The sequence below is a fragment of the Oxyura jamaicensis genome (genome assembly GCF_011077185.1).
Source record: "Oxyura jamaicensis isolate SHBP4307 breed ruddy duck chromosome 6 unlocalized genomic scaffold, BPBGC_Ojam_1.0 oxy6_random_OJ106677, whole genome shotgun sequence".
NCBI classification, from domain to species: Eukaryota; Metazoa; Chordata; class Aves; order Anseriformes; family Anatidae; genus Oxyura; species Oxyura jamaicensis.
Genome location: NW_023304038.1, coordinates 3,282 through 20,198, shown reverse-complemented (window position 1 = coordinate 20,198; position 16,917 = coordinate 3,282). Strand labels below are relative to the sequence as shown.

Here is a 16,917-nt window from a genome sequence, read left to right as displayed (position 1 = left end):
GGGGCTTCCCGTGGCGGGAGGAAGGGTCCCAGTGAGCCCTGATGACCTCCCAGGGACGTTCCCCAGTCTCACCGTGACTCACAGAGCCTCGATGCCTCGCATCTGGAGCACTCACGGTCTGCAAGCCTCACCCTTCCTCTTTCGGTTCTTTTTTCTTCGTTTCTTTCCGAAGATGCGAGCAGGAGCACTGCACAGCCTTACATGGCTCCTCCAGGACAGCTGCGCGCTCCTTCTACCTCACAAGGCCACCGCAACTCAGGTCTCACCCGACGTTGTGCAGGACACAAAGATCACTCCATAGCCCGGCTTCATGCCTTTATGGGACCAGCCAATCACAACTACATCTTTTCTTCTAATTAATCAACAGCTATTGCGAGTGCGTGTGTAGATCTTCGAGATACTGCCCTTCAGACAAGTGCATGCCCAGCATTACTGCACTAGGGCCCTGCCTACCTGGACGTTTCTCAAAGACTAGACGTGTTGATAACATTTAAGGGTTTCCATGCAGTTTAAAGATTTGGGGGAAGTGGATCTGCTTTGTTTCATTATGCGTGTCTATATCCAAACAAGGCAAGACACACTTCTCTTATGAAGATATTTTTAAAGTCCCAAGCCGAGCTAAGAAGCCACTGTGGGCAGCTGTTGGTTCTCCTGTTCTTCTCCGTGAGCAGACACACCAAGAGCGCCCCACAACTTCATCCAGAGCTCCAAAGTCCACAAGCAGCAGGGCCAGGGACCTGTAGGTATTTCCTAACTAAAGTCAGATGGACAGAACCGGCCAGACAGAAAGCCACCGTGAACAGCAGTTTTGGCCGGAGCAAGCAAACAACCTTTACTCTGGTCACTAAAGCCACCTTGCACAGGCAGGGCCTGGCGTGCCTCTCTTATCTCTTGTGTGCACAAAGTGTTGACGAGGCACCTTGACTTTCTAAGCCGACAGCCAGCTACTAGCTTAGGAATACACACACGCACAAACAGCTTTGTGAAGAAGAATATTTAGAAGTGGGGTGGGGGTTAAATAAGTCTGTTTGGAAAAGGAGAGCCATTTCAGCAGGCAGGGTGTCTCCGCTGCCACCCCCAATCCCTTGTCATTGCAGGCACCAAGACAGCCACTGCCAGCCAAGGTCTGCCTGGAGCTCTGCCACTTCGAGTTGTTTGGGGACTTTTTTTTTTTCAATTATTACTACAAAGCATATAATGCTATCTAGCTATCACCTTCCTGATTGTTGCTATGACGTATCTTTACTGTTTTCGCGATATCACCTAGTAGTTTTCTCACTTAAAACGGAATCACAAAAATTGTATAGCATCGAGAGACCAAGTACTGGCCCTTTGCCACTGATGACGGGACTGTTTGCAAGAGGGAAGCCCCATAGCACAGCTTGCCCTACTGAGACCAGGTCCAGCTCACAGATAAAAGGAGCCCACTTCATGGACAGAGACCTCACCCTGACAGCATCAACCAGAGCCGTGCACCATCTACCTACCACCTTCTGCTTTTGTGAGCTTCTGCTCAGATTTGAGGTTTCCCTGAAAGATAGGCCTTCCAGATAAGGTGTCACATCAGGCTTCTCGGGAATGGCTGTGGCTTGTCCGCAGTCACAAACAACTGAGTCAGTGTGCTGCGGGTGGGGGAGAAGGAGGCCTTTCCGACCCCATCCTGTGCACCAGGTCTGGCATCCACCGGGCTCTGCCACGAGCAGCTTCAACTCACTGACCTCCCCTCTCTAAGGCAGCTTTCTGCAAGCCTCAGTAAATAGGGCAAGACCGTCTCTTTTGGTTATTAAGCTCACTTGGACAGATAGCCAGCTGAGCAGATAGTGGCGCACTGCCTACAAGACCCAAGCGTTTCTTCTCAAAGACCCTGGAGCCTCCTTGCAGAAGCCTGTGCAAATTGTTAAACCAGGACCACAGTTGCAGGCTGGTTGTCCGAGAACTTGTTTTCAGCCCCAGTTTGAGAGGCACAGAGAAAGTGAGTAGGAAGAGCCTGGGGCCGTGAAGCTGCTGGTAGCAGGGACTGTGCTGCAGCCCAGCCCGTGACTCATCCTCAGGCTGCCTCCCCTACCAACCAGTCCAGCCGGGCTGGCACCAGGGCCCAGCCGGCTCCAGAAAGCCTGATGCTCGGTTTTGTCATGCCTAGGGCACACAAATTCCTTCCACGGGCCGCCTCGCCCTCCTCCTCCTCACGCTGCTTTCCCTGCTTTGCATAAGCAGCACGCAGGCACACGAGACGTCTCTGTTTGGCAATCTCGGAGGGCAGCCAGAGGCCCCTGCAGGCTCTGCTTTTGCAGCCTGCTGGAGACAGCTCTGCAGGAGAAACTCTCTCCTTGCCAAAAATAAACAGCAACAAAAAAAAATACAGGCATTTTCTGCAGCAGCCTGGCTTTCAGACCGCTTTGCATTTCCACTCCGACTGCACCAAGCTGTCAGAGAGGAAGCAAAAGCAAGCCACAAATTACAGCCTGGCAGCCTTGGGAAGGGCCTTGAGCACATCTGAAGTTTGTTCCAGCCCAAGCAGAAGCAGCCTCCCAGTGACTCATCAGCATCTCGCCGGGTCCCGGCTCGAGACGGGCTCCCCGCCGTGTGCCAGATGCTCTGCCCCCATCCTCGCCGCCGGCACGGTGCGGAGGAAAAACTCCGGCTCCGACGTGAAGGAGGAAGCACCGGGCCATTTTCCAGCTCATCTGGCCCTCGGCGGGTCCCCACCTCCTGTCACTTTGTTCTGCTGCTCCTCGGGCTCCTCCACCTCCCTGCCACAGCCAAACAACCCTGCCCTGCAGAAGCAGATGGTTCTTTGCTGGATTAGTGACCCGAATCAGCCCAGGGCAGCAGAGCAGCATGCCGTGAGCCGGCAGGGCCGTGGGAGGGAGGCAGAAGCAGCCCCACGCTCCTCCACGAGCCTCGCAGTCCCTTGCACCAGCACAAAGAGCCCAGCCGGGGGGCTGAGACAGCAGCGGAGCGACCCAGTCCTCTCCTCAGGCCGTTTTTGAGCCTGGATCCCGTCTGAGCGCTGGTGGCTGCAGGGGGTGCAGGCAGCGGAGGACCATCCCCTTTTGGCAGCGTGCAGTTAATGCTGCTGGCACAGCGGCCCTGCTCCTTCCCACGTCCAACAACTCAATTATCAAAAGGGGTCACATCAAGTGCACCGGATTTGCCGAGCAAAGCATAACATAGAAAGCCTCAAATCTCTGCAGAGAGTTCTCATTTCAGCATGTCCTTTGTCCTACCCCGTGCTTTTCGTTCTAGTTAAAAGTTGATTCCTTCTTTTTATTGTTTCTCCAGCATTTCTGTGCTGTTTGCTGGGATTACACCACTCCTCCAAGGCAGGGCACATCCCAGCACCCTGCACTGCTATCTCAAACCAAGGAGATCAGAGCCGGGGGACAGCAGCCATAAATGCTTTGCCCTCCTGAACCAGGATTTCTGACCGGTGCTTGCAAGACCTGGGAGCACAACAGAGTCGATAGAAAAGGAGATGACTCTTCATAAATACAGGGGGGGCGATATTTCAACATCACCTTGCAAAGCCCGTGCTCCAAAGGAGACGCATAAAAGCGCAAATCCCCATCTCTGCTCTCACTGTGTCATCTTTCCAGGGCTGCAGGGAGTAAGAACGCAGCCAGACAAACCTCTGCTACTGGCGTGCAGCCCCCTTTGAAGGGGAAGCAGTTTTCTTTTTATAAATGGAAAGGAGAATTAAGTCACGGGTTTGTTTGTAAACCCGACTTCCCCCCTCCGCCAAACCAAACGAAAAATAAAACACCACGAGAAACATGCATCGAGGTTACCCAGGAAGAAAATAAAAGTTAGTAATAGAGTTAAAGAATGTGTATCAGACAGTAAATGCTGACCGAGGAAAAGAGGAGGAAGATTTTTGGACGTCTTGGTTCCCATTCACACGACTACAGCAGCTCTGCCCCTTTTCCTCCCTTTCCTCTGCAAGGATTTAAAGCAGGTGACTCAAGCTGCTTTAAATGAACCCTTTAAAAACCAGCCCAGCCCATTTCGAAGAGCTAACCCCTCTCAGAAAGGACACTGCAGCAAATACAAGCTTTTAGCTCGAGTCCTCAAAGCTTAGGGGGAGAAAAAAATCACCCCCAGCAGCCTGTTTGTGGCTCCCCCGTGCCCACCCCGGCGGGCGGGAGCAAACGCCTGGCTTTTTGCGTGCACCCCTGGGAACGTGCTGCTGAGTGGGGGCACGGGGGGGGACCCTGCCTGGGTCTTGTTTCGGTGCAGATCTCGGAGTGGAGCGGAGGGAGGGGGCTGTCAGTGAGCTCTCGTGCAGAGGTACCACCACATGGCTTGGTCCTCGGGGAGCTGGGCCGAGCATGGCTTGGGTGCTACGGAGCAAAGCCCGATGTTTCCCTTTCCTCTCCTTTCGCTCCAAGGTAGCAGGCAACAAGTTCCTCGTCTTCCACCTCCTCCTCCTCCTGCCCATCGCCTTTGGGTGGTCTCAGCTCAACGCAGAACCAGCAGCTCCGAAGACCGCTGCCCTGCTGCTCTGCTTTCCTTACTGCCAGCCAGCGTCGGGCAAAACCCACCTGGGAACTACAATGCTAAAGCTTTTCCAAAGCACGGGACAGAGTTCCTTTTGTTTCCTTTCCACCTTGCAGGTTTGCCAGGATGACAAAGCTGCCGGGGCTTGTGTAAGGGGCTCAGAGGCCGGTTTGGTTCATCCAGCCTCTTGTGTTCGCGCCGAAACACGGGGAAACTCCGGAGCATCTCCCTGTGGCAGCGCAGCACGACGGGGATGCTTTCTGGATCCCACTCCAGCGCAGTGACTGGCGGCACAAGGCCAGCCCGTTTTCCGTGGCCGTCCCGTTGCCATGATTATCACCTGATGGGCATCTCCGAGACTTCTCATCGCCCCCTCCCCGCACTGAGCCGCGCCGGGACCACTTGTTTAGCCCTCCCTTTGCAGGTCGCGGAGCTGGGGGCCAGCACCGCGCCCCCGTGCAGACTCAGCTGAGGGCACAGAGTTGCTCAATCTGCGCTCACCGTTCTGCTGAGCTGTGTTTGCCAGGGCAAACGTCAAAGGAGGAACAAAACCCCCCTTATCTTTCCCCCGGGGAAGGGGGGGAGAGGCGGAGGAGTCCCAGCCCCGGGCGCTGCGGCCCAGCCAGAACAAAAGCGCGGCTGAGCCAGAGGAAAGGAGAAAAATGAGAAGAAAAGAAAAAATGCTCGAAGCCACCACGTTCACAAGGCCACCGAGTGACTCCCCAGGCACGTGGCCCCGGACGGAGGAGAAGAAATCCCCTCGCTTCCCCTTTCCTTTCACCAGGACCCTCGGCTGCTGCCCTTAAAACCCACCCCACAGCTGCTTCCCCCCCAGCTGGGATTTTCGTGCCGGGCTGCGACTGCTCTGGCCGTGCTCCTGCAGTTGGACGAGGTTCAGAGCCACGCGCGGTCCTTGCTAACAGACCTGCGACTGAGAGCTAATTAACCCGGGGAGATAGGGAAACTGTTTTTCCATTTTATTATTTTTTCAAAGAGGATTATCAGGTTTGAGCTGCTCCTATTTCACAAGGGAGCTTAGAAAGCAAACGGCTTTTGCTCCTGTTTGGTTTTCCGGCTGCTGCCTGGGGCAGTCAGGAGACAGGAGGAATTTGTGTGATTTCTGACACGAGCCTCCAGATTTCCCCATCGCCTGCCCCGACCAGCCCGGCTGGAGACAGCCTTCTCTGCCTGCAGGACCTGCGGGGTTTGCACCTCCGGGATCTCCCACGGCTGCAGCCACCGGGCTTGGCTGGCCCTGCGGGTGCCCCGGTGGAGTCCCCAGGCACCGGGTCCCCCTTCTTTATCTGTCCCGGTGCTCGTTTCTCCAGAAAGGCCCTTCCCCATCGTGGGCAAAGCTTCAAAGGCCCTGCTGCCCTGACTGTGGGCTGAGCAGCGAGGATTTGGTTATCTCAAAGCAGCCAAGGTGTCAGAGGCGTTATCTTTGTCTACGACTACGGGGGACTGTCTGAAAGCACCCTCTGCCCTTCTGCAAACAGGGCTGAGCTCCGGCAGGCATCAACCCCCGCAAAAAAAAAAAGGGCTGGCAGCCAAGCAAACCAGCGGCAGTCACGCGCCAGCGTGAGCTCAGGTCCCTCTGCAGGCGGCTGGGCAATCCCTGCAGGGTTTTGGGGGATAGGATGGCTGGACGTCTGTCCGACTGGGTTTCTGTGGGTCCGCAGCGACGATTGGAATTAAAACTTGCCCCAGGTGATGCTGGAGAGGGCTGCCCGGCTGCCTCGGCCCCGGTGCTTCTGTATTTTCGGTTCCTAAATGCACGAGCCTCCGTCTGGCTTTTTTTGCGGGGCGTATCGACGCTTCTACCCCTGCCGAGGCTCCGAGCAGATAGCTGGTGCTCTTCGGGGCGATCAGCTCCTTTTGGGGGGAGTTTCCCTCTGTACACAGACTGGTCAGAAAGAAAAGCCCGCTGTCGGTTCGGGGCCATCTCCCAGGCAAAGGGAAGGAAGGTTTTGTTTGGTTCATCCTAACCAGACTTCCCCAGGCTGGGACTTGTCCCCATTTGTCTGTGCAGAGAGCAGGGGGACGTGGATTCACCCAGTGGAGGATGCTCCTGACCTTACTGAGATGCTCGCTGCATTTTTGGCACCACAGCCTTCCTCTCTCACCTTCCCCTCCATGCCAGAGACTCAGCAGGACAAAGCAGACCTCTCGGGGCTTCCCACCCCCTTGTTTCGAAGGAAATGGGAGCGCAAGGACGAGGCTGGACGTGCCTGGCCCAGCTTGCAAACGGCCTCCGGCAGCTGCCGGCCAGAGGGATCGCCGCCGTCTTCTGCCTTTTGGTTCCGATCTGGGGTTGGCACCTGACCCCTTCCTCACACCGAAAACAGGAGAGATTGGTCACCTGGTGGCACATCGCCCCGCGGCTGGGGCCGAGCAGGCCACCACGAAGGGGATGTGGGGCAGAGGATGGGGAGCAGCAGCCTGGGCTCAGCGGGTGTCCCCAGCACAAGGGGACATCTCCCGGTGTCCCCATTCCGAGCTTGGCCGTCCCACCGCCTCCCCGCTCGCAGCATCCACGGGTATCGCTGTGTAGGTCGAAATTAAGGCACAAAACCCGGGCTCGGCGACTTCCCTGTTTCACCCCGGGCGGTTTTGGGGAGAAGCAGAAGCGAAACGGGAACAGAAACCGCTGCGCGGGGCCGCGCGGGGGCGCAGCGGCAGCGCGCCCGGCCCCGCCGCCGGCCCCGGGAGGGTTTTTGGGGGGGAGCCTCGGTCCCTGCGGCCCCCTGGCGGGACAAAGCCGCCCGGAGCCGGGTGCAGCCCCGGGACAAAGCCAGGACAGCCCCCTCCGTCCAGCCTCCCAGCCGCATCCTGCCTCCCCCCGGGAAATGAAACCCCGGGCAAAGCGGCGGTGCCGGCAGGGCGGGATCGGGCAGCCCGTGATGCGCAAGGCGAGCCGCCAGAAAAGCTCTGCCCCCGTTTTCTGGAGCAAAGGCCAGCCCAGGCTTTCATCCGGCACAGCAGGACGCGGTCACCGCCGCCTGGACCGGGGCATAAAGTGAGCCAGGAGAAGAGTTTGGTGCCACCGAGGGCCGGGATGCTCGGTGAGCAGAAGCCTTGGGAAGAGGAGCCCGGCGGTGCCATCACCGCTGCGCCAGGGCTGTCCCGCTCCATGGCGCACACAGACGTGTTGGCCGCCCTCCTGCTGCCTCATTGCCTTCGTTAGCAGCAAGTCGCTAACGAGCTACACGGGCCATCACACGCAAACACCAATAAAACTCGTGTTTCTGCATAACACCACGGAAAAACTATGCTGGGAATGCACAGGAGGATGAAATATCTTATGGGGACCTATTTCGTGGGTCTTTCCCAGGTGTCTTTTGGCTCACACCGGAGCTCGGCGGGGGACGCGCACATTTCCACGCGTAAGCCGGAGCTGCCGGTCCCATACGCCTGGATGTTAGGGCCCACCCCGCAGGGACAGGGACAGCCCGGGCACACCGAGGGGCAGCTGCTGGTCCCCTCCTAACGGGACGTGGTGGCACTTCTCCAGAAGGGCCAGGCTCACCAGGGCACCCGCGTGCATCGCATCGCCTGCCTGGCACTCGGGGGCCACAAAGCCACCCACAGACCCTACCTGGGGACCAACGCGGGGTCTTAGGGTGAGCAATACGAGGTCTCGGGGCGACCAACACGGGGTCCTGGGGTGCATTTGGGGGGGGCAACACCAAAAGGGAGAAGGTGGTTGCGGAGGTGGGGGAGCAAGAAGCAGCTGGCGAGAGCCACGGAGAGGGAGCATCGGAGGGGGATGCCGGGGGGGGGGGCACAGAGAGAAACTTTTCCCCCGAGCTCCCCGTTCCTCAGCACGGTGCAGGATCCGGCCCCGGCACTGCGGGATGATGGCCTGGGGCCCCAGCCCCGCCCCGGCCCCGCTCCCCCCTCCGGCACCCCGGGAGGAAGGAAAGAAGGAGGGAGGGAGGGAAGGAGGGAGGGAAAAGGGAGGGAGGGAGGATGACAGCGCCGTGAAGAAAAGCAGGGGACCCGCCGCCCTCCCCGCTCCCACACGGCAGGACCGGGCCCTCGGGGGTAGGTGAGGGTGGCACTGGGGGACGCTTGGCCGGGGGGAGGGTCCCTGGGGGTCCCGGCACCCAGCAGGGGCATCCGGGGCCGGATCCAGCGGGGGGCTCGGACGGGGAGTTGCGGGAAGTTGGGGGAAGGGGAAAAGGAAAAGAGGGGGGGGAAGGCACGTTCCTGGGACCCGTGGGGTTGGGGGGCTCCGTGGCCGCCCCCCACAGCCCCTCGGAGGCGGCTCCAGGGCTCCGCCACCGCCGCCTTTGTGCTGCCTCCGGCCGCGCCTTTGTCTGCGGGTAGGGAGCCCCCGCCGGGCCTGGGGTGTCCCCGGGACCCCCCCCCCCTCCCCCCAAGCAGCTCCTTCAGCAGCTTGGGGGGGGGGCGGCAGAAAATAAATAAATCAATCAATATTTATAGAGGGAGAGACGTGGATGCATCCGGCAGAAGGCGACGCCGGGGTGAGCCGCTCGTGGCCGGGAAGCAGCGGGGCGGCGCGGGGGGAACTTTTCCCGCAGCGATCCCGGAGTTGCATCATCCGGCCCCACGGGCAGCGCTGGCAAGTTGGTGGCGGGGGGTCCTGGGGGGCTGCGGGCTCTGGGCGAGGTGGCCGCAGGGGCCCTGTGGCCGGTGGTTGGGGGGGGGTCTGGTGGCCGGACCCCATCTCGGCACCGTTGGGCAGCCCCGAGCTCGGCCTGAGCCTGCAGCATCCCCCCGCTGCTCGCCAGCCCCTCGCCAGCTGCAGGTGGTGCCGAAAAGCCCGGCCGCTGTGGCTGCCAGCGAGATTGGTTCGAGTTTGGGTCATTTGGGGTAGGAGTTTGTTTCGAGTTTGGGATTTTTCGGGTAGCTGGGCACCGCTCGCTGCTGGGCCAGGTGAAACCCCGAGCGTGCCGCAGCCACGGGGGAGCTGGGTTCAGCCGGGTGCTGAGCGGGGCTGGGAGCACACAGCTCTCCTCGGGCACCAGCCGAGGCCGGGGGGGGGGGGAATCTCACCCCTTTGTGGCCACAAATTTGGGCTGGTGGCACCCACTTGCTCCTCCGATGGGCGCCTCGCCGGCCCCGGTTTGGCTGCGGCTCGGAGGCTATTCTGGGCAACTTTATAAACAGCGTAGGAGTTGACTTTTTTTCCTCTCTCTCTCCCCTTTTTTAAACTTGCATTACTCGTGTTCTTTTTGAGCAAAAAAAAATAAATAAATAAGAAAGTGCCTCTGAGCGAAAAACCCCGGAGGGAGCAGCCGGCGGCCGAAGCGAAGCGGTGCCACGCTCCATCGCCTCCGTCCCGCTGCCTCCGCCCCCGCCTGGGGGGCCAGGAGCCGGCCGGGGGGCGAGCTGCTGGGCCTGGAGGAAAGGCAGGGGCAGGAGCGCGGCCCCTCCGAGGCGAAAACGAGTGGGGAAACCATCCCTGGTTTCCCAGCCTCGGGAGGGGAAGTCGTTGGTAGATGCAGAGGGAGCCGGTTTGTTGTGATTATTGCCTTTTTTTTTTTTCCTGCACGGGTTGCAGACAAAGAGCAGATCAGCCCGCACGCCCGCTCTCTTTGTTGTTCCCACCAAGGGTTTCGCCGGGTCCTTTTCCCGACCTGACGGAGCAAATTGCTCCAGAGGGGTCCCGGGCACCGGCTGCGAGCCGACGCTTCGCCTGCCGGCTCTGGGAACTCATCCTCAGCCCGTTGAGTCACCGGAGGAAAATGTGACTTCACCCAGTCACACCTCCGGCTGCTTCTCCCCGCGAGCCCACAAACGCCTTTCCTGCCCTGGATGCCGTCTCCCGGCCGGAGGAGGGACGGGGAAGGGCTGGCCCCTCGCATCGCCCCTCGCCCGCTCGGAAAAATCGCGCTGAAACGAAAAGCTCTTTGGGTTTGGGAAGAGCCGGGTCCCTCAGCCTGCTCTCCCCTGCACAGAGCCCCTCTGTTCCCCGCACAAAGAGCCGCTTGTGGCTCTCCTCCGGCCCCGGCCGGGCTGCGCCGCGCGGTCCCCAGCGAGGAAGAGCTCGAGGACGCCGAGCAGCCCCCTGCCACCTCGCCGGGTCACCGCGTCCCCTCCCTCGCTGCTCTCAGGCCAGCAAAACCCCAGGACGTGCGGAGCCCGGGGTGCTTTCCGTGCGCCCCTCGTGCCGCCCCGGCCCCACGGCTCAGCCCTGCCAGGGTGTGGGCACCCAGCGGCTCGTCCGTTTGCAGCCGCTCGTGTACGTAACGCATTACACCCACCCCGGGCCTGCGAATCTGGGATTTTGCTGGAAATGGCTCTCTGTACGGTCCCCATGAATAATTTCTGGTCCGTGGATCATTTGTGGTTTGTCCTCTGTGGGCATTAACGAGGGGGAAATCCTGGGCTGGCTGCGCCCGCGGCGCTTGGCAGCGCTCAGAGCGCCGGCGCTGACCCTTGGAGCCGCCTTCCCAGCGCTCGCGATTACAAATCTGAACCTCATTCCCCTGGCAGCCTCCCTGGGAGCAGCCAGCACCCTCCACCAGGGTCTGTATATTTAATTTCCCCTCTGGGTTGCTGAAATGCTCCAACCCGTCACTGCACGGGCACCGGGAAGGCTTCGGGCCGGGCCGGGCGCGCGGTGCTCCGGAGGTGGGCGCTTTGGCAGGGCAGCAGGCACCGGGAGCACGAAAGGCAGGGGTTTACACGCACGGCACGTGATGGGGAGTCGGGCCACGTGGGGCCCTCTGCCTTCGTCCGCTTCCTGGAAACCCACTGGCTTTCGCTTTGAGACCCAGGGGAAGGCAGAAGCCGCGCGCCCCGAGCACGCCGTGGCAGGAAGCCGCCCAGCTCCCCAAGAAGTACATCTGCCCCCCGCCCTGAGCGCCTGGCCCAGCGAGCCCCCCTGCCCTGGGGGGGCCGGGGGGGGAATTTTGGCCAGCAGCAGGCAGGCAGCTGGCAGGGATTGGGTTTCGGCGCGGCTGGGAGGAGGAGGAGGTGCTGGAAGGGGTCTCCTCCGGCAGATTTATTTCGGGAGCAGGGAGAGCGGCGCTGTCAGCAGCTGCCAGGTGTGGGGTGGAAGCGATAAAAGGAGCCCCCCCCCTCCGGCCTCGCCATGGGTTTTTACAGCACAGGGGGCTCGCCGAGCCCTTGCTCGCACAGCCAAGGGGAATTGCCTGCAGGCCCTCGGCACGGGCTCTCCAGATGTAGAGGTTGCCGGAGAGAGCAGCGAGTGCAGGGTAAGTAAGGTCCTGATGCGTCCCCTCCTTGTCCCCACAGGCCAGGGCCACCTGGAGGGGGATGCTGAGGAGCAGAGGATGCCCGGCAGATAGCGCAGGGCACCAGCAGCCCGGCCTGGGGCTCCCCTGAGGACAGGAAGGACATTTAGAGGACGCAGAAGCCCCGGCTTCCCGGCTCTCCTTCCCCATGGAGAGGAGAACCTCCCTGCCCCAGGATCTCCGGGAGGTGCTGCACTGCCTGAAGATGAGGAGCAAGTACGCCGTGCTGCTGGTGTTCGTCGTGGGTCTGGTCATCATCGAGAAGGAGAACAACTTCATCTCCAGGTAGGAAGCAGGGGACCCCCTGCTTTTAGCCCTCCATCCGCCTGCCCTGCGTGCTTGGCAACCCCAGGTCCTGCAGGGAGCAGCGCAAGGGGGTCCCCAAAGCCCCTAGGGGGATACAGGGGTGGCCCCAGCCCCGGGCTCTGCTCGCTCTCCCGCAGGGTGTCGGACAAGCTGAAGCAGTCCCCGCAGACGCTGGCGGAGGCCAACGACACGGAGGCCAGCCCGACGCCGGCCGAAAACGGGTCCCTGGCCTCGCTGCAGCAGCTGGACGCCGCCTTCTCGCGGCTGAGGACGCGGCTGCACAACATCACCCTGCAGCTGGCCGGGGGGCTGGCGACGGCGGGGACGGTCCCCCCGGAGCCACAGCGGCACGTCCTGCTGATGGCCACCACCCGCACTGGCTCCTCCTTCGTCGGGGAGTTCTTCAACCAGCAGGGCAACATCTTCTACCTCTTCGAGCCGCTGTGGCACGTCGAGAGGACGGTCACCTTTGAGCTGGGTGGCGCCAACGCGGTGGGGTCGGCTTTGGTGTACCGCGACGTGCTGCAGCAGCTCTTCCTCTGCGACCTTTACATCCTGGAGAGCTTCATCTCCCCGGCTCCCGAGGAGCACCTGACGCCCTTCATGTTCCGCCGGAGCTCCAGCCGCTCGCTGTGCGAGGAGCCCGTCTGCACGCCGGCCGTCAAGAAGGTCTTCGAGAAGTACCACTGCAAGAACCGCCGCTGCGGCCCCCTCAACATCACGCTGGCCACCGAGGCGTGCCGGAGCAAGCGGCACGTGGCCCTGAAGACGGTGCGCCTCCGGCAGCTGGAGTTCCTGCAGCCGCTGGCGGAGGACCCCCGGCTGGACCTGCGCATCATCCAGCTGGTGCGGGACCCCCGCGCCGTGCTGGCCTCCCGCATGGTGGCCTTCTCGGGCAGGTACGAGACCTTGAAGAAGTGGGCGGCCGAAGGGGCGGCCCCGCTGCAGGAGGACGAGGTGCAGAAGCTGCGGGGCAACTGCGAGAGCATCCGCCTGTCGGCCGAGCTGGGGCTGCGGCAGCCGGGCTGGCTGCGGGGCCGCTACATGCTGGTGCGCTACGAGGACGTGGCGCGGGCGCCGCTGCGCAAGGCGGAGGAGATGTACCGCTTCGCCGGCATCCGCCCCGCGCCCCAGGTGGAGGAGTGGATCCGCGCCAACACGCAGGCGCCCCGCGACGGCAGCGGCATCTACTCCACGCAGAAGAACTCCTCGGAGCAGTTCGAGAAGTGGCGCTTCAGCATCCCCTTCAAGCTGGCGCAGGTGGTGCAGGACGCCTGCGCCCCGGCCATGCGCCTCTTCGGCTACAAGCTGGCCGGCAGCCCCGAGGCGCTGACGAACCGCTCGCTCAGCCTGCTGGAGGAGGGACTCCCCTCCTGGGTCACGTAACACCAGGGGGAACCGGAGCTGGGGACCGGAGCATCCCGGCGACGCCGAGCCCCGGGGCCACGTTGCGTCCGCACCGATGGGTTCCTCGGGACGGGCAGCGGGGGTGCTCCGGCATCAGCTCCGCTCCCCGCGGAACGGGGAAGGATGCGACCCCGAGACAGAAAAGCCAAGCACAAGGGGTAAGCCCGGAGCCAGCGGCAAAACCTGACCACGCACCAGCTTAAACGGCACCGGCTCCTCTCTGTAAGGAGCCGCCGAGCCAGGGAACCGGAGGACGCAGCCGGGAACCCGCAGCCCCCACGCGGGGGTGACTTTCGGGGAGGTTCGTGGAGCCTGGGTGCTTGCCAAAACCACGCTGCGTCCTCCGAACGCCGCCGTCGCAGGCGGGGAGCGCTCCCGGATGGGATTCGACGTGGAAAGCAGCGCTGCTGCCCCACAGCCACGCGTGATGTGGTGCCAAAGGGGTGCCGCGCCGAGCGCCGGCGGCACAGCGTGCCAGCACCAGCAGGGACCCGATCCCCAGAGGCCTTACTGGTTTAGTGCCTTCACACCAGCACGGACTGGGAACAGCCCGCAGAGCCCCAGCCAGCAGCAAGACGAGGTGGCTTCTCGGGTCTGAGCTCTTCGGTGTTGGTTTGGGAGGGGTGTTCGTTGGTTTTTAAGTTTTTTCTTCCTTTTTCTCTGTGTACCAGGGTTGCGGGGCAAATCTATTTATTTATTATGTGAAAAGGAGGGGGAGCTACACCGGGGGTCAGAGCTAAGCCCAAAAAAATCAGGCCAGCAGAAGGTGCTGCAGAGAAACAGGGACACCTACAGCAGAGGCAGTGGAATTGTGGCCCATGGGAGAGCCCCAGGATGGGCAAATCGGGGATGCAGCTCCCCAAAAAACCCTGGGCACAGCGGGGCAGGGACGCTGCCATCGGCAAGCACCGACCACAACCTCACCCTGGGGCGAGGACGCTCGCCAGAGCCCGCTGCTCGCCCCGGAGCAGCTGAACCTCGTCACCTGCTGGAAGCCGTTTCACTTGACTTAATTAAAAATTAAAAAACAATAATAATAACGCAAAGGAGCAGATTCCAAAGCATCTCCTGTCTTGTTGGTGTTCATCCCCTCCAGCTCCCCGCCCCATAAGCCACAGGCAGGACTTGGAGAGCCCACGGCTCCTCCAGGAGACCTGGCAGCTGCCGAGGACCCTCGGGGGGCAAAGCGAGGGGCCCCGCCGCCGTCCCCGAGCCCAGCGCGGCCACCCGCGGCTCGCTGAGGCCACCAGCCCCCCGAGACAAAAGCAAAAATAAATAAGCAAAACGCAGCCGCCGCCGGCTCGGCTCTGTTCCTGCCGGCGCAGAGCGCTGAGACCGCCCGGGCTCCAGCAGCGAGCCGCGGCTCGGCGAGCTCACAAAAGCTGCGTTTTTTGACCCAAAGTGGAGAACAGAGGCGGCATTGAGGAGCGCGGGGAGCAGCCACGCCAGAGCCGTCGGCAGCCATCCTCCTGCAGCAGCCGGGGGTTTTTCTTTTCCCCCCTTTTGCTCCGCTTGCATCTGGCCTCAATATGTGATGGAGCCGGGGTGCTGGATGCCGCCGGGCTCTGGAGAGGGGGCAAAAGCAGGGTTTGTGCCTGAAAAATGTTGATGTGGGTGGGTCGGACGGGTCTCCTCGCTCGCCCTGTGCACGGAGAAGGAGCCCCGGCTCCCCCAGTGAGCTGGGTTTGGTTTGGGAGCCTCCCCCGGACAGCAGCGGGTGGCTGGGCTCAGCTGTACGCCGGGATGGGAACGGCTGCGGTGCAAAAACAGGGGGGAAACCTTGCCCCCAAGGAGGGACGGGCCCTATCCTGCACCCCGGGGTGGGAAAGCAGACAAGCAGCCTGGTTTCTGCTCTGGAGGGGCAGATGCTGGAGGAGCTGGGCCTTAAAATCCCAGGAGCAAACAGCAAGGGAAGGCTGGAACAAGGCCTTTTCTGTGTAAGAGCTCCCATTGCTTTGGCCCGGGCTTTTGCGAAGCAAATAAAGAGCTCAGATTAAACGTGGCTTCGCAAAACAGGGGGGGGCAGACGCATCCCTGGCTGGCAGCCCCGGGAACGGGGCTTCAGAGGGTGACGAACGGCAGCGTCCCCGTCCCCATCCCTCCCTGCTCTGCCGTGGGGACACAAAGCCCAGGGGGAAAGGCAGAGCAGCCAGGGGAAATACAAGGAGAGCAGCCGGGGCAGGGGGAGCCGTGCTGATTGAAGGCGGAGGGGAGGGCTCCGGCCCCCTCTCACCTGCGTCACCGCGCTGCCCGCACAGCCGCAGCCCGCGCTGGCTCCAGCCTGTAATTTCCAGCTGAGTAGGAGCGTTTCTTCCTGGACACCCTCCAGCTTCCACTCAAAAACGTCACGGGACAGAAAGGAAACGTGCCCCCAGCCCATGAGGATCGCTGCAGCGGCTAATTGCTCTCGTTAGGGGCACGTAGCCATGGCTCCCATGCAGAACCGGGGCTCGGTGGTGCCAGGCTCCTCCCGAGGCCAAAGCAGCCACAAGTTGTCACCGAGGCGGCACACGAGGTGCCCGCACCACCTCCCCGCAGCCCCGGGCAGCGCTGAGGTCTCCTCCCAGCACACCCAGTTGGCTGCGAGACCTTTAACTGGCCCCCAACTGGGCAGCCCCCGGGCAAGGACAGGCGATGGTGCCCAGCAGCCCCCGGGCTGAGATGCAATGGGGCGCATCTCCTGCTCCCCTCGGCCCCGCCAGGCCTTGCTCTAGTCCTTCTCTGGACCATTAAGGACACGGATTTTGGGGGAAAAGGGTGCGTTTTGGGGGGAAAAAGGGTGCATTTTCAGCCTGAGGACCTACCTGGTGGTCCTGCTCCACTGACACAGGCTGTGCCAGAAGACAGCATCCACACCGACACCAAAAATCCCTCCTTGGGAGGGATCCAGGCTTTGTGGAATAAAACAGCTCCCAGAAGGCTCAGACTCACCCCAAACCCAACAGTCCCCTTTGTTCCCTGCCCCAGGGCTGCTCCCTCCCTTTTATAACCTGCCCTGAGCAGCTCAGTGCCTGCAGCTGTGCTGCGTCCCGGAGCTGACTCAGGCCCCCACTGAGCCAGCCGCAGCTTCCTTTGGGGAAAAAGGGGGAAAATTGGTGATTACTGTCCCCAGAGAGACTTTCTGCAGGCAGCCCAGCGAGGGGACGCGTGCCGGAGGACAGGGCCACCAGCCGAAGCCCGGAAATTAATAAAAGAAAGCCATTTCCCAGCTTGGCACGAGGTTTATCCCGAACATAAGAAGCCCTTGCTGCCCTGCCGGCCCTCCTAACCCCCCGTCCCCTTCTCCTTTCCTGCTCCAGCTCGAGTTAATGGGATTGGGCTTGCTAATCCCCCAGTGCTATCGGAGGGGATTTCTGCACCGGGACCAGGAGCAAACCTATGGCCAAGCCACCGTGTGCCCCATCCACCCCGCCGCCTCCTGCCCGGGCCCAGCCTTGCCCGTGGTGGGCTCGGCGCGGTCCCCGCGGTCCGGGCGAGGGGC

At 61.8% G+C, this 16,917-nt stretch overlaps 1 protein-coding gene across 1 annotated transcript; it reads left to right on the top strand.

Annotated features, from left to right (window-relative positions):
- Nucleotides 1–11,729: 11,729 nt before the first annotated feature.
- Nucleotides 11,730–14,500, top strand: LOC118157559 (carbohydrate sulfotransferase 3). Its single transcript, XM_035311952.1, has 3 exons — nt 11,730–12,008; nt 12,167–13,450; nt 13,725–14,500. The coding sequence occupies exons 1-2, from the start codon at nt 11,872–11,874 to the stop codon at nt 13,413–13,415; spliced, it is 1,386 nt and encodes a 461-aa protein (XP_035167843.1). The 5' UTR covers nt 11,730–11,871; the 3' UTR covers nt 13,416–13,450; nt 13,725–14,500.
- The last annotated feature ends 2,417 nt before the right edge of the window (nt 14,501–16,917 follow it).

Excerpts from the sequence above, each read along its gene's own strand:
- LOC118157559 (XM_035311952.1), top strand. The coding sequence starts at position 11,872 with ATGGAGAGGAGAACCTCCCTGCCCCAGGATCTCCGGGAGGTGCTGCAC. Across the intron at positions 12,009-12,166 it reads GAGAACAACTTCATCTCCAG|GGTGTCGGACAAGCTGAAGC; the intron begins GTAGGAAGCAGG and ends GCTCTCCCGCAG.